This window comes from Podarcis bocagei (assembly GCF_964188305.1).
Source record: "Podarcis bocagei genome assembly, chromosome: 2".
In the NCBI taxonomy this organism is placed as follows: domain Eukaryota; kingdom Metazoa; phylum Chordata; class Lepidosauria; order Squamata; family Lacertidae; genus Podarcis; species Podarcis bocagei.
The window spans coordinates 58,747,631-58,762,762 of NC_138126.1; the positions used below are offsets into that span (position 1 = coordinate 58,747,631).

The 15,132-nt window shown below is 43.4% G+C and overlaps 2 protein-coding genes across 4 annotated transcripts in view; one reads left to right on the top strand and one right to left on the bottom strand.

Moving 5' to 3' along the window:
* Positions 1-15,132, top strand: part of LOC308577826 (uncharacterized protein) — a gene marked incomplete at its 5' end in the record, with an annotated part of 115,196 nt that overhangs the window by 60,410 nt on the left and 39,654 nt on the right. Inside the window, one exon of one of the 3 annotated variants that reach the window (XM_081178215.1) lies at positions 10,290-10,359. In XM_081178215.1, the coding sequence (XP_081034341.1) occupies positions 10,290-10,359 (70 nt within the window). Of the gene's footprint in view, positions 1-8,975; positions 9,061-9,966; positions 10,360-15,132 lie in introns of those variants that run through there. The other 2 variants (XM_081178216.1, XR_014003719.1) reach the window with 2 other exon arrangements.
* MAPKAPK3 (MAPK activated protein kinase 3) overlaps positions 2,817-15,132 on the bottom strand; it is a 79,447-nt gene continuing 67,131 nt past the window's right edge. The window contains exons 9-11 of the mRNA XM_081177959.1: positions 14,619-14,704; positions 8,940-9,020; positions 2,817-5,228 (exon numbers count right to left, since the gene is read on the bottom strand). Coding sequence (XP_081034085.1) covers positions 5,070-5,228; positions 8,940-9,020; positions 14,619-14,704 — 326 coding nt within the window. The 3' untranslated portion in view covers positions 2,817-5,069. The remainder of the gene's footprint in view (positions 5,229-8,939; positions 9,021-14,618; positions 14,705-15,132) is intronic.

A 15,132-nucleotide genomic window follows, 5' to 3' on the forward strand; every position in this document is an offset into this window, starting at 1 on the left:
TGGTTACATTCTGCTCTGTGTTAACAGTTAACTTTTGTCATAATATCTTCAAACCATGGTAGACTTAAATAAACAGCAGTGAGATCTCCTGGTTTTGCTGCTGTTATTTTCAGTTTACAATCTTTATTGTATTCAGTGAAGATTTCCCAATTCAAAGCAGGGGAACAGAGATCAGGGACTGCAGTCTTCTAGAGTGTCTTGAGTCCTGGGACTAGGATGAGCAATTGGAGGAGTTGCTAGCTGACAACCCCAGGGAGGAGCCCAGTAGATTGGGACAGGAGGTGTCCAGGCTTCAAGGCTTCAATCCAGAGGATTCGCTTTGGATTCACAGATGAGGAGTCCGGTATCGGGAAGGGTTCCAGCAGTGTTTCACCCCAGCATTCTGCCTCATCCCCTCTCACTTCAGCCAAGCACTCTGTGTCCCCAGTGCCCTCAGTTCTCATGCCAGCCTCACCTCCAGTCCTGGTACCACCTCCAGCACTAACTGAGATTGTCCCAAGCCATTCTCTCACGAGTCTGCTGCTCAGCCTGGTTCAGAGCTGATGCTGATGCCTCTTCCATTGCATAGGTCACAGAAGCACCAGTGTAGCTGAGAACATATAACAAATAACATATAATGGGACACAAAGTAGTGTGTTGCTCATTGGATCAACTTCTTAGCTTACTCAGCCGTGCATAGCACTTGTACCTTTGAACTCTACTTTGCCTATGCACTGAGCATTAAAGATTTTGGCAGAAATCAAACTATGGAGTTCTTCATTCTCTAGTGAGACCTAGTACACAGAGGCCACAAAATGTTCTGATAGCAGAAACTAGGTCTTCCAAGAGCAAATCTTTGTCCACTATACAGAGAATTTCCCTTTTGTAATTAATTCCTCTAACACAGCTAATTTTAGCTTGAAGAAATATAATATGTCCCCTTCTTTCTCAAAGGAGGTAGTTGTACAATTTATCTCAACTGTTTAATTTATTCCTGTCCTTTAATAAAATTGTTGGGTGCTTATCTCAACTGTTTAATTTATTCCTGTCCTTTAATAAAATTGTTGGGTGCTTCCTTAGATGTTCCCAGATGTCTCTGTATAGTGTATGACAGTTTCAACATGATTTGCATAGCATCAGTTCTGTATTCTAATGTCTACAGATGCAGCTTCTAACAAAAAAGATTAATGTCCTTCAGACTAAATTGCTCAGGCTTTTAGTTTTAATGCAGAGGGTGGCAGAATCTGATCCAGAAGAGTTCTAGTGTTTCTGTTGCATAAGGCATAGGCAGACTATTGCAATGACATCATGCAAATTATGGCATATATTGCTCAACCAGTGAATTCCAAAGATTTTCAGTAGAAAAGTATATTCATTTATTTGCAGAATTGCCTGAATGGCAACAACCAACAAAATCTCAGAATAAATGTGGAATTTGGGCGGCAGAGTGGCACAAACATGTGTCTTTGCATGGGGGGAAAACACAGCTCAAAAGTAGGGAACAGGAGAAAGCAAGAGAAGGAGGAGTGAGTGACAGGCTTTGTATGGCCAGAGCTACTGTGGTGTAATGTAGTGCAGTGTTACATTAGGCTTTAGGGACCTGGTTTCAAATCCCTGCTCAGTCATCAACATCACTGGCTGACCATGGCATTACCTACCTGCAGGATTTGGGGAGGATAAAATGGGCTAACCACACATGGATTGCCCTGAGCTCCTTGGAACTGGGATGGCATACCAATGAGATAAATAAACAAGTTCCCTTACTACCCTGGTTTTACATTCTCTCTCTGACCCTTATGGATATGTGCGAAGAGAGAGCCTGGCAGTGATAGGAAAACAGAAATATAGGTAAATTAGACATTTCCCTTTCCAATCTGTCCTCACACCCCAGGCTTCAGGAAAACTGAATCAAAGCCAAAAACAATGCTGTAATTGTTTTGCTGCATCTGGATGCTTTGAGACGGACACGTTGGGCACTGCGGTAAAAACTGAACAGGAGTTGTTCTCCCTCCTTCCCTAGCATGTCCAGCATTTGTGCTCCTCAAGGGTAAAAGCCTTTTTACTTTGTGGTAGGATTTATCCATTGGCGACTATGTCCCAGAGGACTGAAAAATTCCACCAGTAATCAGGATTGATCCAATAAACCCCCAATCCCATTGGGAACCTCTGAATACCAAATAAGAAGCATAAGTGATTCTGAATACCAAATGCTTGGAAGCACAAGCAGGGAGACTGTTGTATTTGGGTCCTTTCAGGCTTCCCAAGGGCATCTGTTTGGCCACTGTGAGAATAAGGATGTTGAACTAGATGAGCTTTTGGCCTGACCCACCAGGTTCTTCTTGTTTTCAGATCTTTTTTTCTGTGTAGCTTAATAGTGTTTATACTGGCAGTGACTCTCCTGGGGTTTTCATATCTTACCTGGAGATATGGATTTGTTCCTTGAACATTCTGCATGCAAAATACATCTTCTACCACTAAGCTATTGCCCTTCCACAAATCTTGGGAAATTTGTACCTTCACATTTATGGAGTCTGTCTGACATACAAACCAGTTAGAAAGTCATTCTTTTATGCCTTTTGGTTTGGGCTCATTCTTGTTCAGTTACTACTACTAACGTGCTGCTTCTAAAGTTTAGTTAATTAGTAGATGGAAATAGCATTCTTATCTATATAGAAGTCCTACTGGGCAGAAACAATTCCTTCAGAATTCAAATTACATTTCTGTTCTTAAATGCAGCTTCTTTTATGGTGTGGCAGAGGTGAACATTTACTTCCTATAGCTGAAGCTGGTGCAGGGCCCCAATACAAATATAGATTAATCACAGTGAGGAAGCAGGGTCCACTTAAAAAAATGGTAAAGCACCATTTATTAACATATGCAAAATGTTAATATTTCGCAAAGAGTCAAGAGTTCATAGGTTTATCCAGTGTGTCTTAATAACAGTTTAATGTCTACCTGTACATCAAAGAGAGGCACTGAGTGAGGAATTGAGAGGTTATGCACTGCAGATTCACAAAGCCAGTAATCCTTGTAATTCTGGAATGAAATTATTACGCGGAGATCTACAAATATTGGCTTGGCTTGCCTCAGTAGCCACAAATCCCCTCCTCTGAAGTCTTCTAGCATGTGGAGAGGACTTAGGGGAGATGATGGGTTTTATCTCATTTGTGCTGCAGTTTGCAAAAGGAACAGTAGGAGTCACCTGCCACTGTTTTTACCTTTCCCAAATTGCACTAAAAGCAGAAGAAAACTCAACCTCTTCCTTGAGCCCATTGACAGAAGCAGAGGCCTTGAGGCAGATCAGGGATCTCCCTCCCCTGCGCGAAGGTTTGGAAAAGTTAACAGCAACACGGGAAAATCCTTGATATTTCTTACCCTCTCCAAACCACATAGCACATCTGAGAGCTCAAGCTGGAAGTGGAGATAGATGGGCCTGCATTTGTAGGCATCTGTACCCTGTTTTTGGAAATAGCTGATGAATGATGGAATGGTTAAATAAGGATAGATGGCACGTGACCAGCATGTCATATGACCAGTCTATCATGAGATATTGTATGAGAAGATGAAAAATCTTCCTTGGTTTGAGACACTGAGGAGTGTTTGGCACAACTGCTGTTCCAGATGGATTTTGCTACCATCTTGTAATAAGTGTTTATTCAAATAACTTGAGTGTCTTTTTTTTTTTTTTTACATTTCACCATGTCCACTCTAACCCAAAACATACTGAAAAAGAAAGTGGTTGATCATAAATTTCATCAGTCAAGTAAACCTCAAATATATGTTGAAAATTTGTGATAATGTGCATCTTGATGCAGTGATTATGAGTAGTTATTTGAATTTTGGAGCATTCTCACCAACTTTGTTAACTTTTACACTGCTTACAGGATGCTCGCAAGGTCTAACATGTGATTGCTATTAATTCAGTGCGTAGAATGGTAGAAGTTAGAAACCAGCACTCTACATTAAGTTCAAGCCCCACCTGTAACAATGGAACTGGAAGGCTTCGCTCTGGGCTGCACAGGATCCTCTTTGAACTGAAATCTTGTATGTTATTCATGCAAGTGTGTTCACTTTGGATTTCAACACTGCAGAAGTTTCAATAATGACTGCTGCAGTCTAATATTTGATTCTTAATTTTTTTAAAAAATCAGTCTTATTAAACACTGATTGAGAGAATTATGTACCCAGAACAGTTGTAGCATACACACAAAATAAGAAAGGGGAACAGCTGAGTCATACAGATGTACAGTCCCCGAAGGAAGCCATGGTCAGTTGCAGCTTCCCAGTGTACATGCCTCTAGCAAAACAGAAATGGATGTTTACCAACACCTATGAAACCCCCATGTTTCAGTGAAAGTGGAAACAAATTATTAAGATGTAAACATTTTTCTCTTAAAGTCAAGAGCAATGCTTCTTGCTCAGGTGGGCATTGTGCGAGTTGACAGCATGAACCCTAGAAGTAAAATAAAATACAGCAAAAGTGTCAAGATCAAGAAGGAAAACATACATGAAAAGTTTACATGCCTAATTCCTTTCTGTGTGCTTCCTTACCAGACTCTTGAACTTTCTGTCCATGAGGCTTATGCCACAGGAGATGGCACAAATTCGTTTCTCTTAGAAATGCTAGACATAAATCCAGCCAAATTTAAACAGGTTTATGTCCTATTGAATCCAACTGGAAAAAATTGAGCACAGGCTTAAATATATTTTTGGCTGAAATCAAGGGGACTTAGACATCCTTAATCTTGGCTGGACTGTGCTCATTGTGAATAAGTATGGAACATGCACTGCCTCTGGTCGTTAGACTACACATCTTAAGTTCCCACTGGAATTCTAGGGTTTTCTGGAACTCTAGGGGGAAAACAAAACAATGCAAAAAACAACAACAACAACAAAATCCCTTAGAAAAACCCACAGTGCTCGCATAAAAAGTTCCAGAACATTGCATTTTGGATGCCACAGTGCAGTTTCTCTGTAGGTCAACTCACTTAAAGCTTCAGTGATGTACACCCTTTGTTCTTGGTGTGAAAGCTGAGCTGAACCCATTTGAATTAATAGTTCTTTTTGATATTTATCTTCTGCTCTTCTCTTTATTGGTTGTTACATCCTGGAGATGCTGAAGAGGTGCCTCCTTGCTTTTGTTTCTTGCGCCTTTTGTTGAGGAGACGGTTGTTGGATGTTTTCAAATCTTTAATCTTTACCTGGTCGTAGTCCACCCTCATGGTCGCTAAAGCACTAGTCATCTCCTCCTAAAACCCACATGAGGCAATAGTTAGGTCTTAAGAAGTAGAGGCCACTTTCCTACCATGTTCAGGTGAAAACAGAACCCTCTGGTCACATATTTCCATTGACCTCCCCCAGCCAAGACTAAGAGTTGTGCCCTTTCCCTAAGAGAGCTCATATTCTACCCAAGTGGACTGTGCAGCTAAATGACAAGGAACACATATGCAGAATTATACTGAACATTTCTGACAAAGAGATTAGAAGGACCAAGGTGAAATAAGTAACACAACACTACAGGAATCCTTACTGAAAGCACTATATTTTAACGCTAACAATATTTTAATACTTCAGAACAGTGTTTCCCAACTGGGGGCCATATGGCCCTCTGGGGGGGAAGGATATTACAAGGGGGTCACAGGTGAAAAATGCATAAATGGGGGGCCACAGCATGAGGCTAGGGGGCCATAGAAGGAAGTGAGAAGTGAAGGGAAAAAATCATTTTTAAAAATCCTGATTGGCCAATTGCAAGCAGGTAAGGGGGTGGCCCACCAGGGCCTAGTACTCCTTTTTGCCATGTGCATTTTCTTGGAGCAGTCTAAGTTTGTTTCCGGCAGGAGGGGGAAATTGCTGAGGCTCCTGTTTTGACCAGTAGAGCCTGCAGTCCAGAACCCCTCAGGTCAGGTAAGCGTGGTGGTGGGATGGCAATGGATAGGGCTGGATGAGTGGGAGCTGCTTTGTTGCTACCGCCAGTTCTGGGCCTGGTGGCAGCCTTGGCCTGACTCTGCAAGATGCAGGGTGCAATCCACCCCAGCACCTAGTGGATCAGGGTCTTTGGATGTTGCTGAGGGGCACAGGGCCAGTTGGCAGCGTTGGCCCAGTTCTGCAAGGCGTGGGGTGCCTAGCCAAGTAGGGGCGTCTGGTGCTGCTGACTTGCATCTAGTAAATAACTAAGTGTCTACTCAGAAGAAAGGCACACTGAGTTCAGTGGGTCTTACTCCCAGGTAAGCGTGTGTGTGGCTATAGTGTTTTATCCAGGTAGCCAGGGCTCCTCCTGATGATGATATTTTTGCACTGGATCAGTGAGGACCACTTGCTTTTAAAAATTCTCCCTGTGCACCTTTGGGACTATATCTGAAGGTTTCCCACTCTCTGTCAAATAACTTGGGTCAAATAAGTGTTGTTTGCTTTTTATAATACATGGAAGATGGATCTCCCTCAGGAGGTTCTGGACTCTCCTTCCTTGGAGGTTTCTAAGCAGAGGTTGGATGGCCATCTGTCATGGATGCTTTAGCTGAGATTCCTATGTTGCAGGGGGTTACAGTAGAAAGATAACCCTCGGGGTCCCTTCCAGCTCCATGATTCTATGTTTTCCTGCTTTAACAATATTTCATTATGCTCCTATCATTTTGTGTAATTGTATTTTGGATAAATTATAAAAAAATTATGAATAAAACATGTTCTATTTGCAAACAAAACATTTAAATAGCTACCTTTCTAATGATTGGGGGGGGGGCATGGGCATAGCCAGAATTTTTGCTGGGGGTGTAGTGGAAAATGCACAACAAAAATAGAGGAGGTGTAAGTTTGGCCTTACACAGCCAAACCTTCCTGTGAGTCCTTGCAGGACTACTCCTGTCCTTGAGGGTGGCCCAACTGGGGTTTGATTGCCCTGATTAGGAGCCCTCATTGCTATGGGTGGTGACCGTGGAGATATCTAGCCCTGCCTCGTTGAGGCAGGTACAAATAGTGCAGGGCAATGTGGTCAGGAGGATGAGGATGGACCAAAGACTGCTGAGGCAGCCCACAGTTTGATCTGGTGTTGTATGTGGGTGAAGGTCTGGTAGGGGGGAATTGTTGCTTTGAAAATGTTCCTTTGGAATTTAAAGACTATCTACAGAAATACTGTAAAGTTAACAAATGTTAAAGGGATGTTGGATTGAAAACAAGTGGTGTTGGTAAAAAGATTAACAAGAATATGTAAATATGGATTGATAATGGTGGAAAATATATATTTACTATAGGTTAAGATGCTGGATAAGGTTAAATGATAGAGGGTAAGGATTTGCTGAACTAAATATCTGAATTGGAATACAAAAAGGGAGGTGTGAGGAGGTCAAGAAACTAGTGAATGACATATAAGATATGAAAATACTAATCTTTTTTCTGTTTTGCTTATTGGTGTTTTTTATTTTTTCTTCTATTTTGTTAACTGCTTTTTGTTGTGTATTTTTTATGTGTTTTGTTTTGTATTTCTTTTTATTTTTGTAGTTTTTCTTGGCTTTTGTATTCTATGTTTAAATTTTGAAGCCTTTGATTGTTTATGAAACTTCAATAAATATTACTTTTTTTAAAAAAAGAAAATGTTCCTTTGGGGTTATTTCTTGGTGGTAGAGGGTTTTGTGTTGCTGTATAAGAAGGTTTAAGGAGGTTTATTACTGTGTAAGAAGGTTTAAGGAAGTTTACCATTTGAGGTTTTGGTTTTGGTTTTGTTTCAGGAGTTTGTCCTATTCTGTTGAAATAAAAAATATCTTTTCCCTCATATATTGACTACCAAAGATCCTTTAAAGAACCATCAAAGTTAATTGGCAAAAGAGGGCGGGGCAGGTTTTTGTTACTAGGGGCAGAATCTCAAATTTGTACTCATTTTTACTTATGGGAGCAGCTGCTCCTCTGGCCCCCCTCCCCCTGGCTCTGCCCATGGGGGGGCCACAGGAAGGAAGTAATGTCAGAAGGGGGGCTATGGTCGGGAAAAGGTTGGGAAACACTGTTTTAGAATATACTGTTTTGCTATGTGTAGGGCTGGAAAGTGTTTTGCCTCTGAGGGTCACGTGCAGAAGTGGGTAGTCACTCAGAGGCTGAATACCAATAAACATGGTCAGGGCAAAAAGTGACATGGCCTGGGTATGCAGGTGCACACACTCAATGGCTCTCCCTATGGATCAGAAAAGGACAGACTGCTGTCTACCCCACCAGGGAGAGATGACGCTCCTGCTTGCCTGCCAAAGAGTTGTTTGGTAAGTTGGAGAACCACTGTGCTCCCCAAGACCAGCAAACAGCTATTGGCATGTTGGAAGGAGTGTGGTTTGCATGGAAGTTGCACAGAGAATTACTCTTTCTGTGCACCTTCCACCCCATCACTGTGCAAAATCCAGTACAGTGGTGCCCCGCAAGACGAATGCCTCGCAAGACGGAAAACCCGCTAGACGAAAGGGTTTTCCGTTTTTGAGCTGCTTCGCAAGACGAATTTCCCTATGGGCTTGCTTCGCAAGACGAAAATGTCTTGCGAGTGTTCCGGTTTTTTTCGCTCCCCCCCTTTTTCTAAGCCGCTAATAGCCTTTTAGCCGCTAAGCCTTTAATATCCGCTAAACTGCTAATAGCACTAATCCGGTAAGCCGCTAATAGGGTTGCTTCGCAAGACGAAAAAACCGCTAGATGAAGAGACTCGCGGAACGGATTATTTTCGTCTTGCGAGGCACCACTGTATCGAGAAGGTAGACTGGGCACCCATGTGGGGGGAATGGGTAGCATGAAACCTGCAGCTCATGGTTTATTGACATGTGTGCTAGAGCCTGCCCTTGATTGAATATAGACAACATCTTAATCAGTTATTTCTGTATAGTTGGGCAATCGTTATGAAAATGCTGGTAATGAGCTGGTAAAAGATGTTCAGAAAGAAAATCAAACTGTCTCTGACTGGATTTGCGAATGCCCAGCCTACTAATATATGTGATCATTACCTTCACTTCATCCCAGTGATCTTTATCCTCTTGCAGAACCCGGGCAGTATGAAGAGGGGTAGGTGGCACCACCATGGATTGCTAAGGAAACCAAAGAAGCAGCTATTCAGAAACAGTAATTCTGACAATAACACACTCACACATTACGACTCATCGTCCTTGCTGATGAAGTAATTACAAGTCTTGAGAAAATTGTATAAATATGTCTCCTAAGCAACAGGAGGGAGAGAGAAAAATGTACTTAGCTGCATTGCTAAGCACAGTGGCATTTTCAATATGACTGAAATATGTGTCATTTCCATAGGATTACAGCTATGGAATAAGACTGAGGGGCAAACACACATTTGAAACCCCAGAGTGAAAAGCTGCCAGGGAAGAGTAAATCCGGAGCAGGAAAATAGCAGGGAGGGTAAAGGGTGATATGCTCCCTCCGTTCCTGTGCTTCTCAAATTGCACTCCTCTCCAACACAGTAATAGGGCTTTAATAAATGTATTGCTACATAATGTGAAAATGATCAGCACAGAAGCATGGAGGTTATGACTTCCAGGCCCTCTTGCTTTCATATCAGCTTCTGCCAGTGACAGCCAATCTTGCTGGACTACACCTCCCATCATTCTTGACACTTGGTCATGCTGCCTGGGGCTGCCCCCTGCACTTATGCAATATGGGCTAATTGCATGGAAGCAATTGTGCAGCAGGAAGGTCCTTACAGAGGAGAGCTGCTCCAGATGGCATAACCCAGCCAAGCCATGCACCATAAGACAAGGTCCAGTATAAAAGAATGGCAGATTTAGGTATTCTACAACACGTTGGGGTCAAAATGAAATAGAAACAGTCTAATAGTGAAAAGGAGTGCAGGCTGCCACACTTCAGGCGCAAAGGAGATTTTCTTTTTCCTACACGTAACTTGCAACTCACACTTATTTAACATATACGCTCACAACTTTATGCACATTGCTGAATATTGTTTTAAAGAATGATGCAAAAATTGCATGCACGGGGGGGGGGGGCGGGGAATAAGATAATAGCAGGGGAGGGGAAAAGGGGGTGGGAGAGCAGGAAAACTCTTAAAAGCTCACAAAAGATCTGATTGGAGAGTTTGACCCCACCATGGAACACAGCCTCAAGATCATCCGCGGGATTACAGACACTCTGAGACTTTACAAGGAAATGTTTGATGAGCTCAAGAAACAGCTGCAGCTGCCAATCACAATGCTTCTGACAAAGAAACCATCACCACCAGTGGATGTGCACAGGCAACCCTCCTCTGGATCTTAACCACAGGCAAGAACGTCTTCTGGCTACCTGTCAATCCCCACCTCCCATCCCGGTCCTCATATCATTTGCAGCAAGTATCCAGTGAGGGAGAGAAGGAGGAAAACTAAGAGGAAGACTAAGGGCTGCATTTGCCCCGCACTGGTAAGTGCAACTATTTTTAAAAAATGGTGTTTTCCTGCTTTTCTAGGGGGTGTTCTGGCTTTACATGATTTTGCTTATACACGTGATGGCCAGGAACCTATATTGTGAGTTATCTGTACTGCCTCTTTGTTTATTAGTATCACTGCCACAAAGTGCTTTCAAATCAGATTCTGCTGCCATGGATCCTACTCTGCAGCCAGAACACTGGGAACTGCAGCTTAGTGTGGCTGCTGAGATCAGTATGTTCAGCAATCCCTAGCTCCTTTGCAGTTCCCAGGTTCCCTTGAGGGAAGGACTAGCTTTGACAGGTAAACCACTGGACATACTTCTGCAGTAGGTTCTACCCTTGGCATCCTGCTTATGGATCCTTCCAGGAAATCCACAAAGATGGCCCATTTTGACTCCATGTTTCTTCATGGAGATACCTCATGAGAATCCTTCCACAAGCATAGACCCGGAGGGAAATGTTACATCCAGTGGCCCCTATACCGGAGATGTACCAACAAAGAGAACTGGCAATATATAAAGGTAATTAGTTAGGTAACACAAATGTGTCTAAATGAATGTGGTTGGGAATTATCAGCAAGGAACATGAGACAATCCCTTTTGTGTTTTATCCTGAGCCTTGCCAACTGTATGGAATGTTGGTCAAATCAGTATTCTACTTTCTTCCTAGGTTATTTAAATATAGAAAAAGAAACAAATGTTTCAGGGAGGACTGCAAAGATAAATTAGTGTTTATAAAGTGCTTTGAGAAAATAATGACAGATGGAGAGTATGCATGTACATTCATCGCCCCTGCAACTCCATTCGTTCTTTCCATTGCAAGATGGCTCCTAACAGCAGTGCCTGCTTAACTACTGTTGCATTTGTAATCTGCCAAGGGAAAAGGGAAAGGAGAGAGACTAAAACTGCATTGGTGGGATGTTAAGAGGCCCTGCCAGGCTCTGTGCTGCTGAGTGTTCCCTTTATGCTTTTGCCGTTCTTTTCTAGGTAAACTTTAACAAAAGGGCATGCTCTGCCACTTCTTTGATATTAAGTTCTGGAGGCAATCTAGCTCATCTGAGTTTTGGAAGCACCAGGTCTCTGAGCTGAACAATATTTAGGGCTGAATTTTTGATTTTATTAGGTTGTGTGTAGGGAGAACCTGACTTCCCCCAACAGCTTACCAGAATCTGTTAACCTCACTTGCAATGTGTTCAGCCTTGTGTTTTGCAGCCGTAACACAGGATTGCCATACGCAGAACGTGGTGAATAATACACTTCAATATTGTTGTCTTATATTTAACAGCCGCACCTGTGTTCTGTATTGTGATGGCTTATAAGCAATAAATCTGAATTGATTGAAGACCAACAGACAGATAATATTTTGGTTTAAGCGGAGCCCATCCCTTTAAAGTGGTACCTTGAGTTACATACGCTTCAGGTTACAGATTCCACTAATCCAGAAATAGTACCTCAGGTTAAGAACTTTGCTTCAGGATGAGAACAGAAATCATGCTCTGGCGGCGTGGGCGGCAGCAGGAGGCCCCATTAGCTAAAGTGGTGCTTCAGGTTAAAAACAGTTTCAGGTTAAGAACGGACCTCCGGAACGAATTACCGTATTTTTCGCCCTATAGGACGCACTTTTTCCCCTCCAAAAATGAAGGGGAAATGTGTGTGCATCCTATGGGGCAAATGCAGGCTTTCGTTGAAGCCTGGAGAGCGAGAGGGGTCAGTGCGTACCAACCTCTCTCGCTCTCCAGGCTTCAGGAAGCTCTCTGCAAGCCGTGGGAGCCCGGCGCGAAGTCGCGCCAATCTCCCAAGGCTTCCGGAGAGCTGCCTGCATCCTGAAGCCAGGGGCGCGCTGAGAAGCGAGCTCCGGGCTTCGGGCAGCTCTCCGCAAACCTGGGGAGACCGGCGCGACTTCCTGCCGGGCTCCCTAGGCTTGCAGAGAGCTTCCTGAAGCCTGGGGGCTGGGGTCGGGGGAAGCTCGGGCTTCCCCAGCCCCGCGCCTGGGGGGGGGAATATAATTTTTTTTCTCCCCCCCCAAAAAAACCTAGGTGCGCCCTGTGGGCCGGTGCACCCTATGGGGCGAAAAATACGGTAAGTACTTAACCCGAGGTAACACTGTATATGGATCTGGCTTTGTTTCCCAGAATGCTCCCTAACAAATCTACGTCCTCTTCCTGATAGCACCATTTCATCTATGCATGGAAACCCTTCAGCTCTGCCTATTTAGGCGGCCCTGAACATGGGATGAATAGCATTTCAGGTGAAGCTACCTCGGATGACCAGGATTTCAACTTCTTATTGTGCTCATTCACAACTTCACTTACTTCTATACTCCTGGCTAATTTCCTCCAACTTCTACTTCAACCAATTAGTTTAGAAGAACATTTTTGCATGTACACTTAACTTGTCCACCTGCTTAACTATTTACCTTGACACATTGTCACTGAGGCTGAGATGATGCAGCAACTGGGACTTTACTTGTTCTCATAGAGATGGCATCTAGATCTCTATTTAACCACTGTCTCTATGTAGCACACAATCCCAGGAGCTTTCAAGGCATTTCTCTTTTCAACCACATTTTTGTTTAGATGTCAGCACATGGTAGAGTTGCTTCTCACTTACTTTAAACACTCTTTTTCACTTTAGATTTGCATCAAGTATAGCATCCAATCTGTGTGACCCAATCAAGCTATTTACATTTATTACCGCTTCATTTTCCAGACCAGTTACAGATGACTTTTAGTAAGGCCAAAATCCTTTGCATTTAATAAATTTTGGGATCTATGAATGAAGGCAAGTGCAGTGTAGGTTAATTAACTTTTCTGACTTTAGTATAGTCCTGCATGAAGTAAAAGCAGTCCGTAGAACAGCAGCACGGTGCTTGCCTTGAATTTGGGGCTGGGGGCAGGGTCATGAGAGGAATTACTTTAGTGTGGAGGTTTGCCTGTCCACTAAGTAGCCAAATGACCAACAGCTGTTAGGAGGTTGCATGCTATCGCTTAGAGCAGCAGTTGCCAGTGTGGCACTGCGGGGGAAGTGGTGCCCTTGAGGTCTTCCCCTGGCACCCTCAAAACTCTTTCGGCACACCCAGTCACTGCGTGTTGGTCACGAGGGTGGCTACTTTTTGTCCCCTGAAAAGCACATCAAATTTGAAGGAGGAAGAGTGATGCTCTTCCCCACATCCTCTTGCACCTCTATGCTTTTCACTGCACAGATTAATAAGCTTTTCCCCAGAACCCTGAGAAAAGTGAAGTGTGTGTCCCTGCATGTGCGCTTCCTCTCTTTTTGCCCGTCTGTGGTGGAGATGGCTGCTCTGGGGAATGAGAAGGATCAGAGCGGGTGGTGCCCACATCACCTACTCAAAAATCCAGATCTCCCCACCCACAGGTCTAAAAATGTTAGCCACCCCCGACAACTGCATGCCAGCTGCTCTTGGGGGCAATACATGGATTATTTAGGGACATTTAATTTCTTTGTGTTCTTTACCTTCCTTTTTATTTGTTTTATATTTTTATATAGACACATATATAGAGGGATATAACCTTAATGGCAGAAAGGAATAGAAATCTAATAAAGAAACAATAAATGCACAAAACTCCAGTGAGTCCCGCATAGCAATAGACAGAAAAGCTGCCCTGAAACTGCTCAGATTTGTAGCCTTAGCAGCGGCTTGTTTCTTGCTGGAGGCAAAGAATTCTATGACATGAGAGCCTGCCATGGCCTTTTAGTTAGCATCACCCATTAAAACCAGCTTCTGGTGTTGTTTTCTTAGAGTGCTGCACATAAACCTCCACTATCGCCCCACTCAATAACCCCAACGTTTCCAGATCTGTGCCAAAGACTAAGAACGCCCTTAAAGCAGGAGGCTCTCTATTCATATCAATAGAGAGCAGTTCAGCACGACGGTGCCTTGAATGTCTAATAATAGTCCTCCATAAATCCTACACTGATGAGGTAACATGGCTTTTTTTATAAGTGAGGGAAGGAGGGCGTGTGCATGGCGCACTGAACAGAAAATGCTAGCCGGGAGCAGTTGGGATGGGGGTGTAGTGTCCTTGACTGCCACTGACAGGGAAATTTTACCCCACCCCCAAGAGTTCTCTCACACTGCAGAGTGGAAATTATATCCCTTTTATACAGGGCAGACTCCTGGTTAAAGGAGTTATACTCCCTCTCACCACAGCAGGCAGCCTCGTGTCCAAATTAAAACAACAACACCAACACACACACACACACACACACACGTGTGTTTGTGCAGGACTTACATTAATCCAGGGGTGATTCATAAACTGAGAAATTGTCATCCTCTCTGTTGGGTCTGTCTTCAGCAGCAGACGAATTAGCTGCTTAACTGAAAAGCAAAAAAGACAAACATCGATGACAAGATCCTACAAAATTCAAAAAACTAGTAAGAACCCTTGAACTCTTGTCACTTTTCCTCTGCTATCAAGTCAGAAGAAAGTCTGACACTTACAAGTGACTGTATAAAACATGGGAAACTTGCCTTATACCAAGTTCATCCATTTGGATTCTCCCATCCAGCTTCGTATTGTCTACAATGATTGGCAGCACCTCTCCGGGGTTTGAGACAGAGGGTATTCCCAGCCCTACCTGGAATCATCAGGGATCAAACCTGGGGCCTTCTGTATGCAAAGTGCATGCTCTACCACGTATATACTATTTATTTAATGATTGGTCAGGTGAAGAAGTTACCCCTGCCTGCTCCAGCTGCCCACCACAAGGCCAAGTACCAGTTATCCCATGGGAAGGATTCACAGA